This window comes from Amblyraja radiata, chromosome 21 (genome assembly GCF_010909765.2).
Source record: "Amblyraja radiata isolate CabotCenter1 chromosome 21, sAmbRad1.1.pri, whole genome shotgun sequence".
NCBI lineage: Eukaryota > Metazoa > Chordata > Chondrichthyes > Rajiformes > Rajidae > Amblyraja > Amblyraja radiata.
The window spans coordinates 12,324,609-12,351,735 of NC_045976.1; the positions used below are offsets into that span (position 1 = coordinate 12,324,609).

General features: G+C 47.8%; 1 protein-coding gene across 3 annotated transcripts in view; it reads right to left on the minus strand.

The window, feature by feature from the left end:
- ptpro (protein tyrosine phosphatase receptor type O) overlaps positions 1-27,127 on the minus strand; it is a 131,872-nt gene that overhangs the window by 26,095 nt on the left and 78,650 nt on the right. Inside the window, exons 10-19 of one of the 3 annotated variants that reach the window (XM_033039537.1) lie at positions 26,030-26,223; positions 23,984-24,095; positions 21,628-21,779; positions 19,163-19,283; positions 16,297-16,430; positions 12,925-13,057; positions 11,376-11,496; positions 10,816-10,884; positions 4,683-4,766; positions 1,513-1,548 (exon numbers count right to left, since the gene is read on the minus strand). In XM_033039537.1, the coding sequence (XP_032895428.1) occupies positions 1,513-1,548; positions 4,683-4,766; positions 10,816-10,884; positions 11,376-11,496; positions 12,925-13,057; positions 16,297-16,430; positions 19,163-19,283; positions 21,628-21,779; positions 23,984-24,095; positions 26,030-26,223 (1,156 nt within the window). The remainder of the gene's footprint in view (positions 1-1,512; positions 1,549-4,682; positions 4,767-10,815; positions 10,885-11,375; positions 11,497-12,924; positions 13,058-16,296; positions 16,431-19,162; positions 19,284-21,627; positions 21,780-23,983; positions 24,096-26,029; positions 26,224-27,127) is intronic. The other 2 variants (XM_033039538.1, XM_033039539.1) reach the window with 2 other exon arrangements.

A 27,127-nucleotide genomic window follows, 5' to 3' on the forward strand; every position in this document is an offset into this window, starting at 1 on the left:
CCTGGGGTCAATCCTGTCCTCGGGTGCTGTCTGTGTGGAGTTTGCACATTCTCCCTGTGACCGTGCGGGTTTCCTCCGCATGCTCCAGTTTGCTCCCACATCCCAAACACGATCGGGTTTGTAGGTTAATTGGCCCTCTGTTAATCGCCAGGTTTTTAGGGAGCGTGGGAAAACATAGAACTAGTGGGAACGAGCGATCGATGGTTGGAGAGGATTCAGTTGGCCGAAGGGCCCGTTTCCATGCTATGTTTCTCAGTTTCTCAGTGGGCCGAAGGGCCCGTTTCCACGCTATGTTTCTCAGTTTCTCAGTGGGCCGAAGGGCCTGTTTCCATGCTATGTTTCTCAGTTTCTCAGTGGGCCGAAGGGCCCGTTTCCATGCTATGTTTCTCAGTTTCTCAGTGGGCCGAAGGGCCTGTTTCCATGCTATGTTTCTAAATCAAACTAATATTAAGAAGGGTCCTGACCTAAAACACCACCCTTCCTTTTTCTCCAGAGATGCTGCCTGACCCGCTGAGTTACCACAGCACTCTGCATCCATCTTCTAAAGCTAAAGGCATCTACTTTCTCAAGAGAGCTAGTGTCTCAGCTGTACCAGAACGGAAATCATCTTGGGAAATCTGTACTGTGTTACTGAGATAATTCCTTCCCCAACTACCTCCCAGAAGTCTCTTTATCACACACACAAGTAGATCACCATTCACTTCTCACGAAAAATTAGAGATGGCCAAAAATGTTGGCTGCCACATGCCATAAACTAATAAAATAGTTCACTTCTAACTGAGCCAATTAGTGTTTTATTTGACTCAGTCCCTGTACACTTCGTTCTTGAGCACAGCCATCACATCACTCCTATTTTAAGGGCAGCATGGTGACACAGTGGTAGAGCTGCTGCCTCACAGCACCTAAGACCCGGGTTCGATCCTGACCTCAGGTGCTGTCTGTGTGTGAGGAGTTTGCACGTTCTCCCTGTGACTGCGTGGGTTTCCTCCGGGTGCTCCGGTTTCCTCCCACACCCCAAAGACGTGCGGGTTTGTAGGTTAATTGGCCCTCTGCAAATTGCCATCTAGTGTGTAAAATTGGGAGTGGATGAGAATGTGGGAGAACATAGAACTAGTGTGAACGGGCAATCAATGGTCGGCGTGGACTCAGTGGGCCGAAGGGCCTGTTTCCACGCTGAATCTCTACACTAAACTAGCTCTAGATTTACAATCTATTTCCAGTAATACACATACCCTCAAAACACATTTTCTAAAATAATTAAAATAAATAATTAAAACAATGATTATAATAAGAACAAAGGAAGTGTATCTTTCTGCAGATGGATATCTTTACATGCTCCATATTTGTAAGAGGTCACCTTCCTTGTACTAAAGCCAGGGGGATACACAGAGGATGTGGTTTGCACATGAGGCAACACTGACTCACCCTGCTTGCCATTGACATTATACAGCAGAGCACAAGGCAAAAAGGTTTTCATTCAGTTTAAAATTCACTAAATAATGCTAAACATACTTGGCTAGTTTCCTCTTCTTCAGGGCATATTTATTCCTGCAAGTAAAGAATGTAATAAAATGATTTTAAGAAATCAATTTCTATCTTCACTGAGGCTGGTTTATAAATTTCAAGGTACAGCAAATTCAATTTGGAAATATATATTTTTAACAGATCGCACACTCCAAAATAAGCCATTTCATCCTTTTTTTCCCTCCTTAAAGACATGCATGTTTCTAACATGACACCACACAAGTCTGACAAAGAGCGACAGGCAATTAGTAAACGGTGAATGTCTTTAAACAAAATCACACACTAGCTACTAATGCATTTCATCCAAAAAATGTATTGGACATCAACATTTCTATGTAATGCTTGAATTAGTTATTAATAACTTTTACAATGAGTATACATTTATCACTAATAGATGTTAAATGAGTTTACGTCTATCGAAATGTTAACAGTATGAATTATTAATATAGCCATCCACTAATGCTTAAGAAAGTGGCTCCTTCTCTCACCATTGCATCTTAAATGTGGCATGTTAACGTATATAAAATTGTCGGCGATTACTGGTGCACAAAATAATGTAGTGGCTCTTGTTTCGCTGGCAATGTAATTAATTCTGCACGGGCTTTATGCAACATTGTTGTAGAGACTGTTGCCAGGACTCAAGGGGCTGAGTTATAGGGAGAGGTTGACTAGGCTGGGACTCTTTTCCTTAGGGCGCAGGAGGACGAGGGGGTGATCATATAGAGGTGTATAAGATCATGAGAGGAATAGATCGGGTCGATGCACAGAGTCTCTTGTCCAGTGTAGGGGAATCGAGAACCAGAGGACATTGGTTTACGGTGATGTTGGGGGAAAGAATAGGAATCTGAGGGGTAGCATTCTCACAAAGGGCGGTGGATGTATGGAACCAACCGCTAGAGGAGGTAGTTGAGGCTAGGGACTATTGCAATGTTTAAGAAACAATTAGACAGGTACACAGAGTTTAGAGGAATATGGGCCAAACGCAGGCAGATGGGACTAGCATAGATGGGACATGTTGGCCGGTGTGAGCAAGTTGGGCCGAAGGGCCTGTTTCCACACTGTATCACTCTATGACTATTAACGAGTGTGCCAACATTGCTTTTATTATGCAATGTTAGTAGTATTAATGCCACATCTAACATTGGAGAAATCGTGACTATTAATTTCTTTAACAATGTATTTCCATTAGTTACCAGTTTATTTTAATGCATTTACACTAGGTACGCATTATAATGTAGGTGCTGTCATTTATGTTATTGCTATGTACAATATTTAGGAATAATAGTTACCAATGAGCTGAGCAGACCAAAGATAATTTGTGTTCACTTATTAAAGGTGGGAGTTGATTCAACTAGTGACAGATCAGATATTTGTTCTTATTTTAATGTTGTCGGGCTGTTAAGTTCCACTGTTATTCTCACCAACACCGTTCATCACTGATAAATACTTCCATGTGAACTTGACACAAGTGTCCATATCTTCAGATAGATGATTTCCAGCATCACCACAGACCCACACCACCCTGGCCACTCTTATTTCACTCCTGCCATCGGGAAGAAGGTACAGGAGTCTGAAAACTGTAACGTCCAGGTTCAGGAACAGCTTCTTCCCAACAACCACCAGGCTATTAAACACTACAACCTCCAAAAAGGTTCTGAACTAAATAGACTGGCAGACATTATTTCGGACTTTGCCCTATTATTGTCTATTTATGTGTGATTTTTTTAAAATACCTCTTTTATACCGAACTTTTTTTTTTGTTGATTATGGGTTTTACAGAGTACTATGTTTACATATCTGTTGTGCTGCTGCAAGTAAGAATTTCATGGTTCCGCGTCGGGGCACGTGACAATAAAACACTCTTAACCCTTGTTGCACTCTTGACTCTAACCCTGCCTATCTATCCATGACTCCACCATCGTTAGCCTGCACTGGTTCAATGATTCAAAACCGCTCCCTCTTCAATATATCCTTTCTCAACCTCAAACACAAGTTACGCATCCCTCCACCAAATCGCTTGGTTGGGTCTTTCATTCCTCCCCTGTCTTACACAAAGCGTGGTGGGTTGCTGGAATGTGCTGCCAGGGGTGGTGCTGGGGGCAGATATGACAGTGGTGTTTAAGAGGCTTTTAGATAGGCACGTGAATACACAGGGAATGGAGGGATATGGATCAAGTGCAGGCTGAGGAGATTAGTTTAAATTGGCATCAAGTTTGGCATGGACATTGTGGACTAAAGGGCCTGTTCCTGTGCTATGTTCTATGTTCTTCCGGCTCTGGAATTCTCACCCGGAATCCCTCAGCCCCCTCTCTTCCATTTCCACTCCCCTTACAATGGATATCTTTGCTTAGGCTTCTGGACCCCAGACCAAATGAGCTTTTCTTGAAGCAACACTGCAGGCCTCTCGACGGGAGACGTCTGACAGAACTGGACGTAGGAAATATCATGGGCAGCTTCTTCTGTGCTGCTTCTTGTGGCCATCCGAACATCTGCCTGGATTATGGGATATGAGCCACAGGGAGAGGTTGGACAGGCTTGGATTGTTTTCTCTGGAACGCCGGGGGTTGCGGGAAGACCTGATAGCAGTATTTAAAAAATGATGAGAGGCCTTGACAGGGTAGACAGTCAGAACCTTTTCCCGCCAGGGTGGAAATGTCAAGGGCAGGCAGGCACGGCTTTAAGGTGAGAGGAGGAAATTTTAACGAAGATGTGCAAAATATTTTCTGCTACACAAAGGGTGTTGGGGGCCTGGAACGTGCTGCCAGGGGCGGCGGTGGAGTCAGATACGATAGTGGTGTTTAAGAGGCTTTTGGATAGGCACATGGATATGCAGGGAATGTGGGGGGATATGGATCACGTGCACGCAGATGAGATTAGTTTAAGTTGGCATCATGTTTGGCACGGAAATGGTGGGCCGAAGGGCCTGTTCCTGTGCTGTACTGTTCTACGTTCCATGTTCAGTGGGCAAACACACACACACATTGCTATAAATACAAATACTTTTAGGATCTCTCCCCCATTTTGTAGCCAATAGGCCTCCCGACACATATACACTTGTACTGCTGTGGATGTGTTGTGGACAAATTGTGAAGGAGCTTTAAAATGCCTCGGGGGGAGGGGGGAGAGAGTAGGTAGGAGAACTGTTAAAATACACTTACCAAGGATTAATACCAAAGGCCAAAAGATAGTCCGTCCAAAAGCATGACGGGAGCAGTGCAAGAACAGCAAAAATACTTCTACGCCTGAGAAAATGCAACACAGACATGTGGACAGGGTGTGGATTTAGATTAATAACAGAGAGAGCAGCGTATTATAGGCATAGTTAGATTCACAGCATGGAGACTGTGTAATAACACAACATGCTGCACAGCTCATAGAGAGACACAATGAGAAATGGGATATACGGTAAAGCACAAAAACGTTAATACAATTAATAGTTTCAGTCACACGGGCAAACAGAAAATTATTTACTTTATTTCACCTCACGCTGCGTTTTACTACCTCGTACACGTCTCACACTGAAGCACCGGACAGCTTCTCTGTATAATCCTATCTGACGTGTGGAAATTGCCAGGGAAACGGTTTCTGAAAAGCTGCATCATCATGTATTTAGAATCGAGCGTCTCTCTCTGCGACCTGCCCGAGCGCAAACACTTCATCTGACTGATGGGGTTTCCTCTTCCCGGGTCTTGTCCCCCTTGCTCAGATCGACTTAGCACAATGACAGCCCGATGCAAGAAGATATACAGAGAGCTGGAGGGTCGGGCAGCATCGGTGGACAAATGACCCCATTATCCTTCCCCCCCCCGCCCCATCCTTGTGCACCACCTGGATTCACGCCCATTTCTCCACCATCCCGCCCCCTTCTTCTGTCTTCCCAATTTTCACCACTTCGATCCTTTAGACTTTAGAGATGCAGCACGGAAACAGGCCCTTGAGCCCGCGGCAACCAGCGATCACCCGGTCCACTTGCACTATCCTACACCCAAGGGACAATGTACAGGAACATTAGCCCTCAAACCTGAATGTCTTTGGAGTGTGGGAGCAAACCGGAGCACCCAGAAACACCCACACGGTCACAGGGAGAACGTACAAACTCCGTAAAGACAGCGCCCGTAGTAAGGATCGAACCCGGGTCCCTGGCATTGTAAGGCAGCAACTCTACCACTGTCCCACTGTGCCACCCCCTTATGCCACACTGTTTGGCTGTTCGTCATCTGGCCTTTCATCTACCTATCAACGCTCCCACCACCAGTATCCACCTATCACTTCCCGGCCTCACCTGTCTTCCAGCTTGCTCCCCACCCCCACAACAATAAATCTGCAGGAGGGTCCCAACCCAAAACGTCGCTTATCCATGCTGCCTGACCCGCTGAGTTACTCCAGCACTTTGTGTCTTTTTTTGCATCTGCAGTTCCTTGTGTCAACATCTGTGCGGGGAATGGACTGGTGATGTTTCGGGTCAGGTCCGGGTGGGAGGAAAGCCGGAAAATAGAGGTGCGGACGGGACAAGTGATAGGTGGATACAAGTGAGGGGTTAAATTGGCAGATGGGTGGAGTAAGTGGCAAAGACTGGAGGTGACAAGGAGACACAAAGGTGTGAGAAGGAGAGGAGGAGAGAAAAGGCAGAGGAAACTAGGGGACGGAGACAGGGGACGGGGGGGGGGGGGGGGGGGGGTAGGGGGGGAGTGGAAGGAGAAGGGGAAAGGGGGGGGTGACAATAAAAATGTTATTCATTCTAGTGTTTAAACACAAAAACAAGCTCCAACTTGAGTGTTCAAGAAGGAACTGCAGATGCTGGAATATCGAAGGTACACAAAAGTGCTGGGGAAACTCAGCGGGTGCAGCAGCATCTATGGAGCAAAGGAAATAGGCGACGTTTCGGGCCGAAACCCTTCTTCAGACTGATGGGGGGGGGGGGAAAGAAAGAAGGAAAAGGGGAGGAAGAGGAGGGGCCCGAGGGCGGGCGGATGGGAGGGTGGGAGGAGACAGCTAGAGGGTTAAGGAAGGGGAGGAGACAGCAAGGGCTAGCCAAATTGGGAGAATTCAATGTTAATGCCATAAGGACGCAAGGTCCCCAGACGGAATATGAGGTGCTGTTCCTCCAATTTCCGCTGTTGCTCACTCTGGCAATGGAGGAGACCCAGGACAGAGAGGTCGGATTGGGAATGGGAGGGGGAGTTGAAGTGCTGAGCCACCGGGAGGTCAGGTAGGTTATTGCGGACTGAGCGGAGGTGTTCGGCGAAACGATCGCCCAACCTACGCTCGGTCTCACCGATGTAAATCAGCTGACATCTAGAGCAGCGGATGCAGTAGATGAGGTTGGAGGAGATACAGGTGAACCTTTGTCGCACCTGAAACGACTGCTTGGGACCTTGAATGGAGTCGAGGGGGGAGGTGAAGGGACAGGTGTTGCATTTCTTGCGGTTGCAACGGAAAGTGCCCGGGGAGGGGGTGGTGCAGGAGGGGAGGGAAGAATTGACGAGGGAGTTGCGGAGGGAGCGGTCTTTGCGGAAGGCAGACATAGGGGGAGATGGGAAGATGTGGCGAGTGGTGGGGTCACGTTGGAGGTGGCGGAAATGGCGGAGGATTATGTGTTGTATTTGCCGGCTGGTGGGGTGAAAGGTGAGGACCAGAGGGACTCTGCCCTTGTTGCGTGTGCGGGGATGGGGAGAGAGAGCAGTGTTACGGGGTATGGATGAGACCCTGGTGTGAGCTTCATCTATGGTGGCGGAGGGGAATCCCCGTTCCCTGAAGAACGAGGACATTTCCGATGCAACTTGAGTAACTGCACTTCACTCAAGGACAAAGGAAGATGATGTCCTTTAAATTGTGGTTGAACTTTGCATCTTGTTGGCATTAAGTGGATGAGCAAGAGGTGGTGCAAGTTTGATTCAATATTCAGCACATCAAGAGGTACTTAGAGGACTTCACGACTAGGGGAACTCATCTTGGTGGTAACGCATGGTCAGATATCATCTACCCTGTGTCGTTAACACACAGAGAGTCTGAGTGTGTCCGAGAGATACAGCAAGGAAACAGAGGACCATCAGGCACCCATTTAATCCTCCCCACCCCATCATATTCCCATGAACCCCCCTCTCAGTTTCTGGCACTCACCTGCAAACATGGGCCACTATACAGAGGCCAACCTGCCTATTGTTTGGACGTGGGAGGGAACTGAAGCGCCTGGAAAACTCCACACAGACAGCACCAGAGGTGGGGGTTGAACAGGGATCACTGGAGCGGAGCGGCTGCATTGCTGTTGCTTGTACCACCGCGTAGAGTCAGGGAGCCACACAGCACGGAAACAGGTCCTTCGGCCCAACTCGCCCATGTTGACCAGGATGCCCCATCCACGCTAGTCCCACCTGCCTGCATTTGGCCCACATGCCTCTAAACCTTTCCTATCCATCTACCTGTCCCAGTGTCTTCTAGATGTTGTTACAGTCCCTGCCACAACTACCTCCTCTGGCAGCTTGTTCCGTACACCCGTGTGAAAAAGTTGCTGCCAGGTTACTATTAAATATTCCACACTCACTTCAAACTATGCCCTATAGTTCTTGATTCTAATGCCTCTATTTCTTCAGGAGGTTAAGGATATTACGTGCCTTTAATTTCTACAGATAGATGGCATCTTATGCGGACTAATCACAGTTTGGATAGACACAAAGTGCTGGAGTAACTGAGTGGGACAGGCAGCATCTCTGGAGAGTAGGGATAGGTGACGTTTTGGGTGGAGACCCTTCTTCATACACTGATCACTGTTTGGATTGGGAACAGCTCTGCCCAAGACAGGAAGAAATCGCAGAGTTGTGGGTGCAGCCCAGTCCATCACACAGACTAGCTGCCTGACATACACACACACAAGAAACACACACAAACCAACCTCCCTTCCAGATACCTCACGCTGCCTCGGCAAGGCCAGCAGCATAATCACACCCTGGCTACTCCCTCTTCTCCCCTCTCCCAACCAGCAAAAAGTATAAAAGTGTGAAAATACACATCACCACGTTCAGAGACAGTTTCTTCCCAGCTGTTATCAGGCAACTGAACCATCCTACCACGACTAGAGAGCAGTGCTGAGCTGCTATCTACCTCATTGGTGACCTTCGCACTATCTTTGATCAGACTTCACTGGCTTTATCTTGCATTATTCCCTTTATCCTGTACCTGTTCACTGTGAATGGCTCGAATGTAATCATGTACAGTCTTTCCGCTGACTGGTTAGCACGCAACAAAAGCTTTTCACGTGACAATAAACTAACCACACCCATGCACACACCCATGCACACACACATGCACACAGTCCTTCAGCCACACTTGACAATGCCTTGGGAAAGCATCCAACATAATGAGGGACCTCTCACCCAGCGGGGTGCCTGGACGTTTCTCCTGAAATTAATCTCCCCCGTTCCAAATGACCCCCAACGCTATCAATGCTGAGTATTCCCAGGGAAGCAAAAATCCCCTGTTAATCATCAGCTGTCCCGATCTTTGTGCAATCGATTGAAGAAGCAAGCCTGTTGCGGGATGTTCAATCAACAGTGGGATTGGCCATTCGCACACTCAAAGGGAGGAGGTCCTGCTCTCCCAAGATTGAAAGAGCTCGGAACAATGGTGGTGCTTGAAACTGGAAAGTTGGAATAATTTCTGAAGCATCAAAAATAGATCCACAAGGCGGCGTGAGGCAAACGTCTGTATTTACAGGTAGTTCTGGATGTTGCAAAGTTTCGCCGTTTGCACCGTCTAGCTGTTTTGACTTTGGCACGACCATAACTTCAGTAAAACTCAAGCACACCAAGTGTTGCACGGTGATAGTTTTATGATATAAACAAAATAATCAACGTCAACCTTTTCACGGGACTATCGGAAATGCAATTCTGAGAGGAATGCAAAAGCTGAGGTGAAAGTAGAGGATCCAACGACTGCTCCCTGTGCCCCATCTGCACTCACACCCATGTCGTCCCCACCCCCCAGCCCCCCATCCACCGGTATTCCTTTCTCTGCCTCCACAATTCACAACTCATCAATTATTGCCTCACACGCCTTGTCTTTTCATCTCTAGTCTTTGTCCAACAATGTTCTGGCCATTTCTTACTTCCAGTTCCCTCCCCTCCACTTTCGGTCTGAAGAAGCGTCCTGGCACAAAACCTCACCCATCCTCTTTCTCCACTGATGCTGCCTGACCCGCTGAGGTACTTTGAGTCTACCTTTTACTCACTAGACTTTGTCCTGCCCCTTGCTCTCTTCCATCGCCCCCCCCACCCCCGCCCGCCACAATCAGTCTGAAGAAGGGTCCCGACTTTAAACGTCCCCTGTCCACGTTCTCCAGAGATGCTGCCTGACCCGCTGAGTTACTCCTGCACTTTGTGTCTGTCTTTGACTGGGACAGCAAGCTTGTCTGGACAGCAAAGTGGGTACATGCCGTAGAACCGTGCCTCTGCTCCAGAGACCCCAGTTCAATCCTGACTTCCGGATTTGTGTGGAGTTTGCATATTCACCCTGGGATCGCGTGGGTTTCCTCCGGGTGCTCTGGTTTCCTCCCAAATCCCACAGACCCTCAAGGCTGGTAGGTTAAGCGGCCCTTTGTAAGGTGCCCCCAATGTGCAGTTGGGCAGTAGAATCTAAGATAAACTTTTTCATCCAGAGAGTTGTGAATCTGTGGAATTCTCTGCCACAGAAGGCAGTGGAGGCCAATTCACTGGACGTTTTCAAGAGAGAGTTAGATTTAGCTCTTGGGGCTAACGGAATCAAGGGATATGGGGAGAAAGCAGGAACGGGGTACTGATTGTGGATGATCAGCCATGATCATATTGAATGGCGGTGCTGGCTGGAAGGGCAGAATAGCCTACTCCTGCACCTATTTTCAATGTTTCTAATCTGGGCAGAGTTATTCACAATGTCCAGAGAATAAAATGTCACGAGAGTGTAGGATTAATGTAAAAGGCCTCTTGAATTCTTGGTGGGCCACAGATCTGTTTCCGTGCTGCATGACTCTAAACTAAAAGAAACGTTACTGCAACCACATAGCTGACTTCCCTTTTGGGATCTCACAATGATGGTGCAAGCTGTTCAAGGCCAACTTCAGTAACATTTTCAGACAGAGCGAGTTATTTCCTTGCTCTAAGGTAACAAGCAACACCCAAACTCCCGCCATGGTCAGCGTGCTCCACTGGGAATTATAACTTCCCAGGCTCAAATTCAACTTGTGTTGGAAAGTTTAAGCAGAGAATTACAACCGGCCACTTTTCACTGCGACAGAAAGTTTCATTTCCCCTTTCGACATACCAGTTAAAGGGCAACTTCCCGTCTCGATCCAGGGTGGCAAAGTTGACAAATATTCCCGCTCCGCAATTCCTGTAAAACATTAAGAAACAGCCTCAGCAATTCCGCCCGCCCAGGTTCACAAGTTCGTTACTGATAGGAGCAGAACCAGGCCCATCAAGTCTACTCTACCTTTCAATCATGGCTGGTCTATCTCTCCCTCCTTACCCCATTCCCCTGCCTTCTCCCCATGATCCCCTGACACCCGTACTGGTCAAGAATCTATCTATCTCTGCCTTAAAAATATCCATTGACTTGGCCTCCACAGCCTTCTGCGGCAAAGAATTCCACAGATTCACCTCCCTCTGACTAAAGAAATTCCTTCTCGTCTCCTTCCTAATGGAATGTCCTTTAATTCTGGTCCTAGACTCTCCCCATTAATGGAAACATCCTTTACACATCCACTCTATCCAGGCCTTTCACTATTCAATAAGTTTCAATAAGGTCCCCCCTCATCTTTCTGAACTCCAGCGAGCAGAGGCCCAGATGTAGCCATTGAGTGTGTAGAGCAGATATCTACGTACCTGGCATGTTGTAAGTGTTTACGTCGTAAGATGAAGAGCGTGGCCAACAACAGTCCTATCAGCAGGATGCTCAGAATCGCCAAGGCCGAGATCACCACCATGTTCGAGTTGACCTCTGCAACTGGACGTTTAGTTTAGGTTAGTTTAATTTGGAGATACAGCCCGGACACCGGCCCTTCAGCCCACCGACCAGCGATCCCCGCACATGAACACTATCCTACACACACCAGGGACAATTTTACATTTATACCAAGCCAATTAACCTACAAACCTGTACATCTTTGGAGTGTGGGAGGAAACTGAAGCATTCGGAGAAAACTCACGCAAATCACAGGGAGAACGTACAAACTCCATACAGACAGCACCCGTGGGCAGGATCAAGCCGGGTCCCTGGCATTGTGATGCAGTAACTCTACTGCTGCACCACTGTGCCGCCTGTTTTCAGTAGCTGCCACATTCTACCCGAACAGTAACACCGACAAGGACACTCTGGGAGAAGAATTAGCATCACTTTCCGTATTCTAGTGTACAAATTAATCCTTTCAGATAACGGCCTAGATGGTTTGATTCCCAAACTTAGGTGACGTCATCAGTCATTTGAACTCTTTGCATAATGTTGCTGCGAGTGCCATCAAAACACCGACTCCGGTGGGGCTCGAACCCACAACCTTCGAATTACTTGGTGTGCATCAGTGGAAGTCCAACACACTATCCATTGTGCTACAGATCTGCAATAGGAGCTACTATTGCCCGATAGTTCCCAGAGTTGTGACCAAAGCCATCTCAGCGCAAACACTGAATGAAAAGTACAACTTAAGAAATAATTTTTAAGAAAGAACTACAGATGCTGGAAAATCGAAGGTAGACAAAAATGCTGGAGAAACTCATCGGGTGAGGCAGAATCTATGGAGCGAGGGAATAGGCGACGTTTCGGGTCGAGACCCTTCTTCAGACTGATGTCGCGATTAGGGGATGGGGGGGGGGGGGGGAGGGAGGGAGGGGCGGCAGGAAAAAGAAAGGAAGAGGTGGAGACAGTAGGCTGTGGGAGAGCTGGGAAGGGGAGGGAAATGAGGGAAAAAGCAAGGACTACCTGAAATTGCAGAAGTCAATGTTCATACCGCTGGGGTGAAAACTACTCAAGCAAAATATGAGGTGCTGCTCCTCCAATTTGCGGTGGGACTCACTCTGGCCATGGAGGAGGTCGGATTCGGAATGGGTGGGGGAGTTGAAGTGCTGGGCCACCGGGAGATCAGGTTGGTTATTGTGAACTGAACGGAGGAGTTGGGCAAAGCGATCGCCAAGCCTGCGTTTGGTCTCACCGATATAGAGCAGTTGACACCTAGAGCAGCGGATGCAATAGATGAGGTTGGAGGAGGTGCAGGTGAACCTCTGCCTCACATGGAAAGACTACTTGGGTCCTTGGATGGAGTCGAGGGGGGAGGTAAAGCGACAAGTGTAGCATTTCCTGCGGGTGCAAGAGAAAGTACCCGGGGACGGGATGGTTTGGGTGGAAAGGGACGAATTGACCAAAAATAATAATAATTTGTACCTGTGGAGACGGTGATGAAAACTGGAGGGCTGTAGTGTTCGTAGCTGACGCTGGTCACACTACAGTTGTACGAAGTCGATGGTATAAGATTAGAGAGCGTGACAACAGGGGTGTACACAGTGGCCTCTTCTTTCTGGGAAGATAAAGTGGACTTCAAACTTTGTACAATTTAGACTTCATTTTACATTACTGCAGACTTTAATTCTCAGCATTGTGGTGCAGCAGTTTAGTTCATTTTATCTTAGTTTAATTTAGTGTAGAGGTACAGTGTGGAAACAGGCTCTTGACCCATTGTGTCCACACATCTCCATTCAACTTTCCCCGCTCACCTTATAGCTGCGCCCTCTAGTGTTGGACATTTCCACCTTGGAAAAAGGTTCTGACTGTCTACCGTATCTATACCTCATATAGTTTTATATACTTCTATCGGGTCTCCTCTCACCCCCTGACACTCCAGACAATGGAATCATGGTTGTCTATAAAAGTCAGTATTCGCCTGCCTCCTCGATTTCTAACAGCTGACAGTGAATTGCTCTTCATGCAATCAACATTTCCAAATGCTTTATTTTAGTGGTGGCCTCCTAATGTCAGCGGGCCAATGTCAGACAGGAAAGATGAGCTGCCTTGAAGAGACTACCAGTGATCAGCTCAGCTTCCAGTCTTTAGTCTCAGTTTCAGAGATGCAGCACAGAATCAGGCCCTTTGACCCACCGAGTCCACGCCGACCATCGATCACCCGTTCACACTAGTTCTATCTTATCCCACTTTCTCATCCACTCCCTAGGGGCAATTTACAATCAACCCTCACGTCTTTGGGAAGTGGGAGGAAACCGAAGCACCCGGAGGAAACCCACGCGGTCACTGGGAGAGCGTGCAAACTCCACTCACAGAGAGCGCCGAGGTCAGGATTGAACCTGGGTCTTTGACGCTGTGAGGCAGCAACACTACCATGGTGCCATGAGCAATTGGTAACACAACACAGAGAAATCCAGAAAATTACCGTGAAGTAACTTTCAGGATGAAGTTGAAGAATGTAGGCCCGTTAATTAAATATTATTACCACTTAGAGCTAATCTTACCACTGGCGGAGCAATGTCTCTTTGTCCCGCATGTAACAAGATTAAAAATACAGACTTCAGGACGAGAGTCACACCCAAGGCAAATGGGATTGGAGTTTTACAATGATCCATTCCAGCGACCAACCCACCAAGAATAGAACAGTGCAGCATGGGAACAGGCACTTCAGCCCACAATGTCCATGCTGAATATGGTGCCAGGAGAACTAATCTCACATGATCCATATCCCTCCATATCCGTCTGCTGGTCTAAAAGCCTCTTAAATACCACTATCGTATCGGCCCCCACCACCCCTCCTGGCAGCGCGATCCCAGGCACGCACCACCCCCCCTGGCAGCGCGATCCCAGGCACGCACTACCCTCAGCATCAAAAAACCTGCCCCACACATTTCCATTAAACTTTGCCAGTCTCACCTTAAAGCTGTGTCCTCTAGTCTTGACATTTCCATTCTGGGGTAAATGGTCTGACTGTCTACCCTATCTATGCCTCTCATTATTTTATATACATATCAATTCTCTGCTTAACCCCAGGAGTTCCAGAGAAAACAATCCAAATCTTTCCAAACTCTCCTTGTAGCAAATATTCTCGAATCCAGTAATCCTTCTGGTAAAAAAGTTACATTGGATGCTGAATACAACATTATGCTTTCTGTTATTGCAAGGAACTGCAGATCCTGGTTTACAAAAAACACAAAGTGCTGGAGTAACTCAGCAGGTCAGGCAGCATCCCCGAGAACATGGATCGGTGACATTTCAGGTGGAAACCTTTCTTCAGTCTCCTTGCTTCTATCATTCTGGTAACCCTCCTCTGCACCCTCTCCTTTCCAAAGCTTCCACATCCATCCCGTGATGGAATGGAATCTTGATTTTCTTTATCTCTTATCCCTCCTTTCAAATCTTGTATCCCTCCATAGAAAATGATCAATTCAGTCTCTGAGCTTGAAACTCACTCTCACACCAACTGAATTAGATGCTGTGGTAATATCAACATTTAGGATAATTTTGACATTTTGGCTCGGGACCCCAATCTAAAGTGTCCCGACCTGAAACGTCACCTGTCCATGTTCTCCAGAGATACTGCCTGACCCATCCTCCTCCCCCCCCCTCCCCCCCCCTCCCCCCCCCCCCCCCCCCCCCCTCCAATCTTTGCACATCCCCAATCCTTTCCACTCGTCACTTTAATTTTTGTATGTCTTTGTAAATATTTGATTAGTGCATAAATGTAAATAATTTGGTGTACATATAACTGCTGGTGTACATATGGTGTACATATAGCTGCTAAATTTGTATAAGATAATTATAAGCAGTTGAATAAGGGGTGGGAATTAATAAGCTTTGTCTTCTTCCTGCTCCTTTTTGGACACATACGATTTCATTTATTTATAGATATTGTTTATGACACTTTATAAATATTCTTGTTTTGTTTTTTGTATGCTGTTTCACACTTACTTTTTATTCTTTTATTCTGTTCGAAATAAAAAATATATAAAAACAAAAACAAAATTCATGGTTCATGTGTCTTTTGTTTTTACTGACTGTTGGCAGATCAATTTCCCTCCTGGGATAAATAAAGTTCTATTGTATCGTATTTATAATAATTTTGCCGAACTGTCCACAACTACAATTAAAGCTCGCCATTATATAGCTGCCCTGCTTCACAGAATAGCTAGTCATTCAATTAATCAAACTGCAGTAAAGGTCACAATCAAACTACTGTTTATACGACAATGAGGCAAATTCCCTTCATCAGACCAAAGCAAAAACATGAGGATATTATTAAAGTCACGTTACCTACTTGCTACCGATGCTCTTCACAGACTGATACCCCAACTGACTCATGGCGGTTTAACTGGACTTCAGAGTAATTGAACTAGGGGCCAACTTCCCAGCTATTGTACAAACTATCGCCAGCCTCTAAACTTCAACTTGCAATCTTGCAAAGTTATATAAAGAAACAAAAGAGGAAGTAACAGGCGATTACTCAACAGTTTGAATAAATGCAAGTGCCATCTAAAATCCTTCATTCAATGGTAATGGCTTTTCCTTGTGCTTGCTATCGAAATCGTAACACAGATCTAAAGATTTTGTAAATCATTGAGTCATACAGCGTGGAAACAGGCCCTTTTGGCCCAACTTGCCCACGCCCGACAAACATGTCCCCAGCTACACCAGTCCCACTTCCTTGCGTTTGGCCCTTTCCCCTCCAAACCTAAACCTTTCTGTGGCGAGTCAGTGACTATTGGCTCCAATGTCCTGCGCTAATTGCCATGAGAGTGAGGAGTGTGTATGACCAACCTCTCCTTCCTTGCGTGATCCAACCTGTCTACAAATGACCTTGTAATGGTCCGTGACTCCTTCCTCCACCCACAGCAGTGTCACCGATGACCGCGTTCTGTTCACAGTGAAGAGCGACTTGGGTGAAGCAGGCTCTGTGGACCAAGAAAGCACAAGAATCAACAGTTTAGGCTTATTATTGTCATGCTTGCTGAGGTACAGCGAAAAGCTTTGGGCTGCATGCTATCCAATCAGATCAATTAATACTAGTTTGGAGTTACAGCATGGAAACGGGCCCTTCGTCCCACGCCGACCATCGATCGCCCATTCACGCTAGTTCTATGTTATCTCATTTTCGCATCCACTCCCTACACATTTACCGAGGGCCAATTAACATACAAACCTGCATGGCTTTGGGATGTGGGAGGAAACCGTAGCACCTGGAGAAAGCCCATGTGGTCATGGGGAGAACATGCAAACTCCACACAGACAACACCAGAGGGCATTCATGGTGGCGCAGCGGGAGAGTTGCTGCCTAATGCCCCTGTCCCACTTAGGAAACCTGAACGGAAACCTCTGGAGACTTTGTGCCCCACCCAAGGTTTCCGTGCTGTTCCCGGAGGTTTTTGTCAGTCTCCCTACCTGCAACCTCCGGCAACCTCCGGCAACCACCTGCAACCTCCGGGAACCGCACGGAAACCTTGGGTGGGGCGCAAAGTCTCCAGAGATTTCCGTTCAGGTTACCCAAGTGGGATAGGGGCATTACATCGAATGCAGTGCCGGAGACCTGGGTTACATTCCGACTACAGGTGCTGTCTGTACGGAGTTTGTATGTTCTCCCCGTGACCTGCGTGGATTTTCTCCGAGATCTTCGGTTTCCTCCCACATTCCAAAGACATACAGGTCTGTAGGTTAATTGGCTTGCTAAATGCAAAAATGGGCCCTAGTGGGTGTAGGATCGTATTAATGTGCGAGGATCGCTGGTCGGCCCGGACCCAGTGGGCCGAAGGGCCTGTTTCCGTGCTGTGTCTCGAAAACTAACAACGGTCAGGATCGAACCCGGGCCTTTGGCGCTGTGAGGCAGCGGCTCCACCTGCTGCACCGTTGTTTTGAACCAAAACTAAAACTTCTACGCAACAACGGTAAACCCAAACACAAACTCAAGAAGGTAGTTCCAAACACAAACTCAAGAAGGCACCCGCTGAGTTTCCCCAGCAATTTTGAGTTCCTGTCACTATTCAGTTCCTAATTCTTTATTTGATCGTGGCCGAGATTAAAACAAAATCTGTGTGTACAGGGTGCCATCTACACAGTGGCTGACCCGAATGAATGGTGCTGGAGATAGCGCAACTTGACAAGTGGCCGCCAACGCACCATGTGTGCAAAGTCTATTACATTGCACGTAGGAGGCTGAGAGGTGATCTTATAGAGAGAGGTGTATTAAATCAAGAGGGGAATAGACAGGGTGAATGGACAGAGTCTTTTACCCAGAGTAGGGGAATCAAGAACCAGGGGACTTGGGTTTAAGTTGAGAGAGGAAAAATTTAATAAGGATCCGAGGTGGCAGCTTTTTCCACACCGAGGGCAGTGGGTATATGGAACGAGCTGCCAGAGGAGGTAGTTGAGGCAGATAATATAACAGGTACACAAAAATGCTGGAGAAACTCAGCGGGTGCAGCAGCTGAGTTTCTCCAGCATTTTTGTGTACCTTCGATTTTCCAGCATCTGCAGTTCCTTCTTAAACAGATAATATAACAGCATTGAAAAGGCATTTGGACAGGTACAAGGACAGGGGAGGGTTAGAGGGATATGGGCCGAACATGGGCAGGTGGGAACAGTGTAGATGAGGCACACTGGATTAGTCGGCGTGGGCAAGTTGGACCAAAGGGCCTGTGTCCATGCTCTATGACTCTAAATCATTGGATCTCTGACCTGGTCTCAATGCACCACTTGTGTGAATCACAGGCAGTTTTGGTGTTTTCTATTTGAGTCACACCTACTTGAAGTAAAACAAGTTGGGAACAGTCTGCTCTTCATTACAATCTGTAACTTCATTCCATGTCAGACTAGTACACTGCAAGATACTAAAACCAAAAATAGCAGACTAATGGATAATACTTTCAGTTTACTAGTCAATGCGATCTCGTCTCCAATATTTCCTAAATTTATACAAAGGCTGTAAAGCAGAACAGAAGCAGACACTGCCATTAAATGGTTGTTGTGTTTTCAACACATCATGTGTCCAATAATGTCTAATAACATTCACGCTCATAGGTTTTAGGAGAAGAATTCGGTCATTCGGCCCATCAAGTCCTCTTCGCCATTCATTGATGGCTGATCTATATAAACCATTAATAATAATAATTTACTCCAAACTACAACTTCACTAAAGGTCGATGTGGTTTTCGAGCATTTGGAGGCAAAACAACGCACAGGTTTTAATCAAAACACAAAGCGCTGGAAGAACTCAGCGGGTCAGGCAGCATCTGCGGAGGGAATGGACAGATGCTTTTCGGGTTGTGACAACTTCTTCAGCAGATGCTGCATGACCAGCTGAGCTTCTCCAGCACTCTGCGTGTTGATCATGATTCCAGCATCTGCACCTCTTGCATCTTCAAATAATTTAAGGGAAAAAAGGTGACGCAAGGAACTGCAGATGCTGGTTTACAAACAAAAAAGCACAAAGTGCTGGAGTAACTCAGCAGGTCAGGCAGCTTCTCTGGAGAACATGGATAGGTGATGTTTTGGGTTGAGATCTTTCTTCAAGCGTCACCCATCCATGTCCTCCAGAGATGCTGCCTGACCCGCTGAGTTACTCCTTTTTCCCCCGAATTTAACGCTCTGAGGACAAAGGATAGAGAGCAATGGAAACAGAAGAATCACTCACGGAGCTGAATGATTCGTGGTGCAGAGGCGTTACTGCTGCCTTCTGTGTAGGCCACCACAGTGATGTTGTAAATGTCCCCAGGAGGCAGTCGGAGCAGAGTGGTCATGACACTGTGCGGCACCTGCAGTGGACAACACACTCAATAAGCACATCAGCTTTGGCTTCGGCACTGAATGAAAGGGTGCGCTTATGATCAGGCGGGTCGGTCACTGAGTTTGCAGTTAACACCAAGATTGCTGGGGTCAGTGACTGTGAAGAAGGCTGTCAAAGTACAGATCAACTACGGAAATGGGCAGAGAAATGGCAGATGGAGTTTAATCTGAGCACTGTTGCACTTTTGGAGGTCAAATACATAGGGTAAATATACAATTAATGGTGTGACCCTTAACAGCATTGATGTACAGAGGGATCTTAACAGCATTGATGTACAGTCGGTAGGGGGCGCTCCTCTGTGTGCAGCCATGTCAGCAGCGCGTCAGTTTTTCCAGCTTTTTTTTTTTTTTTTTATAGTATGTTTTAAAGTGTGTATTTTGTGTTTCTTCGTGTGTTTTGTGTGGGGGGTGGTGTGTGGGGGGGTAAGGGGGAAACCGCTTCGGTCGCCTCCTCCATGGAGAGGCGACTTTTTCCAGGTCGCCTCCCTCGTGGCCTAACATCAAGGATCGACGCGGCCTTTCCCGGAGACACGCCCGGGGCTTCAGCGGCGGGCGCAGCGTGGACTCTCGGCGTGGAGCGGGTGAGCCCTCGCTGGGGCTCGCTGGAGGGGAGCGCTCCGTTTCGCTGGCCCGGGGCAGCCGGCAGCCTGAAGTCGCAGCCTGAAGCCGCGGTCTGCAGAGCTCCAGCTGGTGCGGCGTCTACCCAGGGATCCCTCGTGGGGGACCCGGGGGAAGAAGAAGCCATCACTGCCGGCCCGCGGCCAACTTCTACCGCGGGGCCGGCATGGACTTACCATCACCCCTGGAGGGGAGCTTCGACCGCCGGCCCTGCAGTCTACGGTGCTTCTGGCTGCGGCGGGGACTTTAAATCTCGACCGCCGGTGAGGAAGAGCCGATCCTGGACTGACTGGACTCTGGTCCTGTACACGGGGGGGAAATGGAGGAGGACTGGCCAAATGTTTGTGCCTTCCACCACAGTGATGAATGCTGTGGTGGATGTTTGTGTTACAGTTTTATTGTGTGTTCTTTATTATTGTACTGCTGCTGACAACCCAAATTATATCTATCTATCTATCTATCTTGAGGTCTAAGTTCATAGCTCCCTGAAAGTGGCAACACATGTGGACAGAGTGGTAAAGAAGGTGTATGGCATTCTTGATTTTATTGGTCGGGGCATTGACTACAAGAGTCAGGAAGTCACGATGCAGCTGGAGAGGACTTTGGTTCGGCCGCATTTAGAGCAGTGTGTGAAGTTCTGGTCGCCCCATTACAGGAAGGATGTGGTGGCTTTGGCGATGATGCAGAGGAGGTTTACCAGAATGATGATTAGATTGGGGGGGTATCAGCTACAGGGAGAGGTTGGACAGACTTGGATTGTTGTCCATGGAAAACCCAGAGAGTTGTGAATCTGTGGAATTCTCTGCCACAGAAGGCAGTGGAGACCAATTCGCTGGATGATTTTAAAAGAGAGTTAGATAGAGCTCTAGGGGCTAGCGGGATCACGGGATATGGAGAGAAGGCAGGCACTCACGGGTTACAGATTGTGGATGATCAGCCAGATGAATGGCGGTGCTGGCTCGAAGGGCCAAATGGCCTCCTCCTGCACCTATTGTCTATGTTTCTATGTTGGAGATTGCAGAGGAAGCTGACAGAAGTATATACAATTATGAGAGGCATAGATAGGGTAGACATTCAGCACCTTTTTAACAGGATGGAAAAATCAAATTCTAGAGCAGCATAACTTTAAGGTGAGAGTGGCACATTTTAAAGGATATAAGCTGGGCAGGTTTTTATGGTGGTTGAAGTGTTAGTGGCATTTAAAAAACTTTTGGTAGGCATATGGTCAGGAATGGAAGGATATGGATTATATGCAAGTAGATAAGTGATGGTCTTGGCATCGTGTTTGGTACTATATTATAACTTCTAACTTCTATAACTCATTAAAAATTTTCGTTTTGTTTATTGTCACGTATACCGAGGTACAGTGAAAAGCTTTTTCGTTGTGTGCTAACCAGTCTGCAGAAAGACAATACATGACTACAATCGACCCATTTGCATAGATACATGATAAGGGAGCAATGTTTAGTGCAAGGTAAAGCCAGCAAAGACCGGGAGGAGGTTAAGAAGATCATAGTTAAAGTAAGAAACGTTGCTGTGGGGGGTAGAGGTTTAAGAGTTTGGAGCGGTTGTAATATGAGATTGTAGATCTGCTTCTGCGGCTCGCACGCAAATAGTCGCCCGTGTTGGGCGCCATCTTGTAAATGCTCTAAGTTCTAACTTGCTTTCACCATGCGTCAGTGAATTTCAACTCACGCTTTTCTTGATGATCCTGCGTCCGACTGCCATCACCAGCCAGTACGGGAGCGTTGAGTCTGATGTCCCAGTTGTGGCATGGCCGTACCTCCAGCTGACCGACAGAACGTCCTTGGAATACTCCAGCCAGGTGATCTCTGGAGCGAGCGGGGCTGTGGTGATCGGAGAGTAGGACAGAATGTTGTAAACGGGGAGGCAGTGAATGACGTTATCCCAATGGCCTCACGCTGTTCCATTTAAACCTCCATCACAAAAGCTCACCAAAACCAAGCGACTCTGCTGTAAAAGGACACTAAAGGGCCTGTCCCACTTTCACGACCTCTGCCGAGTTTGCCCTTGACTCATACTCGCAGCATGGTCGTCACGAGATCGTAGGTAGGTCGTAGCAGGCCGTGATGCTAGTCGTACGTACTCGTGGCATCAAGTAGGTCGGGGCGTTTTTTTCTAGCCTGATGAAAAATGTCCACGAGTAAAAAAGGTCTTGAATTAGGTCGTGAAAGTGGGACAGGCCCTTTAGTGTTGGGGTAACTCACCGGCTCTGGCGGCATCTGTGGAGAACAGGAGAGGTGACGTTTCGGGTCAGAACCCTTGTGATTGTAGGGGGAGGTGGGAGAAGAAACTCTCTAGCTATCACTTGCCAGGCTTTGCCCCGACCTCTCTTTTCCAGCTTTCTTCTCCCCCCTCCCCTTGCCCCCCTACACCATCAGTCTGAAGAAGGATCCCAACCTGCCCATCCCCTCCACATAGAACAGTACAGCATCGATGCTGGCTGACCAACAACAACATTTAAAAGACATTTGGACAGGTTCATGGATAGGAACGTTTTAGAGGGATTTGGACCAAATGTGGGCAGGTGGGACTAGCATAGATGGGGCATCTTGCTCGGCTTGGACAAGTTGGGCTGAAGATTCTGTGCCCCATTGAGTTCCTCCAGCACTTTGTGTTATTCTCAAGATGCCAGCCTCTGCAGTTCCTTGCATCATCGTCACTAGGGGGCACCTGATATCAGTAAACCAGCTGGATCTTGGCTCATGATTGAGCCAGGCGGCTCTGGCTTCGACCCAGCTGTAAATTGTCTGTGCTCTGATTTTCATGGATTTTCTATCAGTGCTAAGCCGTGCTGCTGGTGTAACAGGCAGAGTACTCCCCCAGACAACTTTGATCAAGCTGCACTGAGTGCAGAGAAGATTTACCACAATGTTGTCACGACTGCAAAACGTGGTGAAATGACAGTGGTGTTTAAGAGGCTTTTAGACAGGCACGTGGATATGCAGAGAATGGAGGAATCCTGTGCTGTAATGTTCTACGGAAGGGCCTCCCCCGACTCCCAGTCTGAAGAGGGGTCACTGCCCGACTAGTTCCACTGTCGTCCTGCTCACTTTCACTGTTCGTATCCCATCATTATCAACTTTTCCCACAGCCAACAATGGACCATTGTGGGCTCCACCTTGCCTAGATCATCGGTGCTAGTTTCGACTTGCTCTTTCCATACCTTTCAATCATTTGTTCTTTGTATCTTTTCATACCTCTAGTTTCCCTTTCCCCTTGACTCTCAGTCTGAGGCAGGGTCTCGACCCGAAACGTCACCTACTCCTTTTCTCCAGAGACGCTGCCTGACCCGCTGAGTTACTCCAGCTTTTTGTGTCTAAAAATGGTGATATACTTATTTATAGCTGCATAATGCAAACAGAGATACCTAATTCATTCATTGAGTTACATCAGCCCTGGTTATGGGTGAGTGCATACGGCAGTGCTACCTGTTTCTTTTTAAACCAAAATAAATGTAATCCATTATTGTAATAAAAATGCAAAACAATAGCAAACAAAGCCAACCCAATTATCTAAACAAATATTCCCAAAAGTTACACTTAAACTATATTACAATCCTTGTCGAGGATGCATTCCACCCCGCGTGGAGCCCAGCATTCCCCCAGGATGCCTGTGTATAGTGCGTAGCCCCTCTCCCGTACCACCCGGGCACGGACATAACCCCACAAAAGGGGCAGGCAGCCGGCTTGGGCAGAGCCCTCTTCCGCCTGGCGTCGTGACTCGCGGATGGCCAGCTTGGCCTAGGAGCAAGCCAACCAGGACGTCAGCCCTACCCTCTCCCCTACGCACAGGGTCTCCAAAGATGAGGTTGGTGGGTGTAAAGGCAAGGAGCAGCCCCTTTAGGTATTGGAACAGTGGCTGCAACTTTCACACACTCCATCTAGACGTGGAACACAGACTCCTCCAGCCCGAGAAAAAGTGCCTGGCGGGTCTGTGAACCGCGAGAGAAACAGGTTGTACGGGACTCCTCGGAGCAGTGCCCTCCACCCCAGGTCCCCAATGCTGCCTGCGATGGTGATGTGCCTACCTGTTACGTAGCTGGTCACGGTTCTGTCACAGCAGCTGTGTTCCGGTTCTCCCCACGACACCATGGTCACGCGGAACTCGTAGCGAGAGGCGGGTTGTAGCTCCGTCACCATCTGGCAACCAAACACAGCAGCACGTCACCGAGAACCGGGAGACCACGGCTACACCGCAATCTCAAGCTGGCGCGTGTCAGAGTGTTAAACTCCCACCTCGGTCATTTCCCCCCGCTCCCGTCCGGCAGAAGGTACAGAAGCTTCAATGCAAAGCACCACCAGACTCAGGAACAGCTTCTTCCCCTCTGCTATCAGGCTTCTGAATACTCCCTCCATAAGCTAGGGCACTGTCCGATTCACCTCTACCCCATTGCGGACATTGGACTTTCTCTCTACAAAGCTGAGAACTATATTCTGCACTCTGTATCTTCCCCCTTTGCTCTACCTATTGTAGTTGATTGTATTAATGTATGGGATTATCTGATCTGATTGAATAGCTTAAAAACATGTAATAAAAAGGAACTGCAGATGCTGGTTTATACCAAAGATAGACACAAAATGCTGGAGTAACTGTGCGGGTCAGGCAGCATCTCTGGAGAATAGGTGGTGCTCGGATCGTGACTCTTCTTCAGACTGACTGTGGGAAAGGGGGGGGGGGGGGGGGGACACACACACGAAGCAAGTTCTTCTCTGTACATCGTTACATATGGCAATGATAAACCAAACCGTAAACATACAGGGATTCCCTGCTGCAATGTTGAAATGCAGGAAGGAAGGGGGTCTTTTCTCTACACAGCCTGCTCAGAGGCACATCATGGCTCGCATCTTCTGTGGCAGATTCACGAACTAAGCCTGCATTGCACTGGCAGCACGGTGGTGCAGCTATAGAGCTACAGCCGTGCAGTGCCAGAGACCCGGGTACGATCCTGACTACGGGCGCTTGTCTGCGCGGAGTTTGTACGTTTCCTACGTGACCTTCGTGGCTTTTCTCCGAGATCAGTTTCCTCCCACACTCCAAAGATGTACAGGCTTGTAGGTTAATTGGCTTGGTATAATTGCAAAGTATGTGTAGGGTAGTGTCAGTGTGCGGAGATTGCTAGTCAGTTTGGACCCGGTGGGCCGAAGGGCCTGTTTCTGTGCTGTATCACTAAACTTGCATTGATGCTCAGTAAACCCTGCGACCAGCAGGCCTTCAGGAGCCGTGACCAAGATCTAAGCAGTGCCGTTTATGCAGCAGAACCAACTATTTATAGGCTGTTATTTTTCTTCCTCAAGGCAACGGTTAACATTTACTTAGAAAATACTTCAATGAAAAAAATCCTCCTCACTTACTATCCACTGTTCACATAAAGAACACACTGGTTCATTTTGCCATGAACTGTGAACAAAGTGATTTCGTTAAATAGAATGGGCGAAACAGCCCAAAGCTGCCCAAGGCCTGCTGGATCTCTCGGTTACTAACCATTTCAACTCCCCATCCCATCACTGACCTTTCTGTCCTGGGCCTCCACCACTGTCAGAGTGAGGCCACACAGAAACTGGAAGAACAGCATCTCATGTTTCATTTGGGCAGCTTACACCCCAGCGGTATGAATGTTGAATTCTCCAATTTTAGGTAACAACCAAACCACCCCCCCCCCCCCCCCCACCCCTAAACTACACTAAACTAAGAGGGTCCTGACTCCAAATGTTGCCGACCCATGTTCTCCAGAGATGCTGCCTGACCCGCGGAGTTACTCCAGTGTTCCCGAGTGAATGGGTCGATGTGGATAGACTGGGTTCAATTCTCCCATCGAAGATAGACACAAAAAGCTGGAGTAACTCTGCGGGACGGGCAGCATCTCTGGAGAGAAGGAATGGGTGACGTTTCAGGTCGAGACACTTCTTCAGACCCAAGCATTTTCTGCAGTGGAATGCAAATCTTCTGCAAACGGCCTGTACACATCCACACCCATTTAACACAGGCACACGTCCATATGATAGACACAATCATCAAGGAAGGCAACGTCGCCCATCCCATAATAATCACCCCCTGCCCAGACTTGCCGAGTTACCATGGAGGTTGATAAGGCACTTGTGAATGGAATATCTTGAATGGTTCTCCACTTAGACTTCTGGTTCTTTGGGTCGTGGTGGTACATCTCCACAAGGTACTTTCGGAAGACCACGGAGTAAGGTCTGCCCCAGCTCAGGACCACCGCCGTCGGCCCCAGCGGATACAGCCGCAGCTTCTTCACTCCCGATGGGTCTGTGGGTGGGAAAACACGTCCGAAAATTACACCAGCGTGACTTTAGAAAGTCTTCTCACGGAAGCACTGTTAATCATCATGACAGATCACATAGGGTCTGTTGACAGGTCCCATGGCCCAACTTGTCCATGCCAACCAAGAGGTCCCATCGAAACTAGTCCCATTTCCCTGCGTTTGGCCCAGATCCCTCTAAACATTCCCTACCCATGTACCTGTCCAAGTGCCTTTAAAGTCTGCATAAGGTCTGATGTAGGGGCTTAACCCAAAACGTCACCTGTTTATTTTCTCCAGAGATGCTGCCTGACCCACTGAGTTACTCCAGCATTTTGTGTCTATCTATGCTCTTATAATACCCGTCTCAACTACTTCCTCTGGCAACTTGTTCCATATACTCTCCACCCACTGTGTGAAGAAGTTCCCCTCACATTCATATCAAATATTTTTCCTCTCATCCCAAACCTGTGCCCTCTAGTTCCTGTGTCCCCCTACTCTGGGTAAAAGGCTCTGTGCATTCACCCCACCTCTTCCACTCATGATCTTACACACCTCTAGAAGATTACCCTCATCCTCCTGCGCTCCAAGGAATAAAGTCCTCGCCTGCCCAACCTCTCCCTTTAGCTCCGACCTTCAAGTCCCGGCAACATCCTCATCAATCTTCTCTGCACTCTTTCCACATTAATGACATCTTCCTAGAGCAAGTGTCAAAAACAACACAGTACTCCAATTGTCTTGTACAACTGTAACATTCTAACAGAAGGTGACCACTTGACCCGATGTCTAACTAGAGAGTTAGATTTAGCTCCTAAGACTATCGGAATCAAGGGATATGGGGAGAAAGCAGGAACGGGGTACTGATTTTGGATGACCAGCCATTATTATATTGCATGGTGGTGCTGGCTTGAA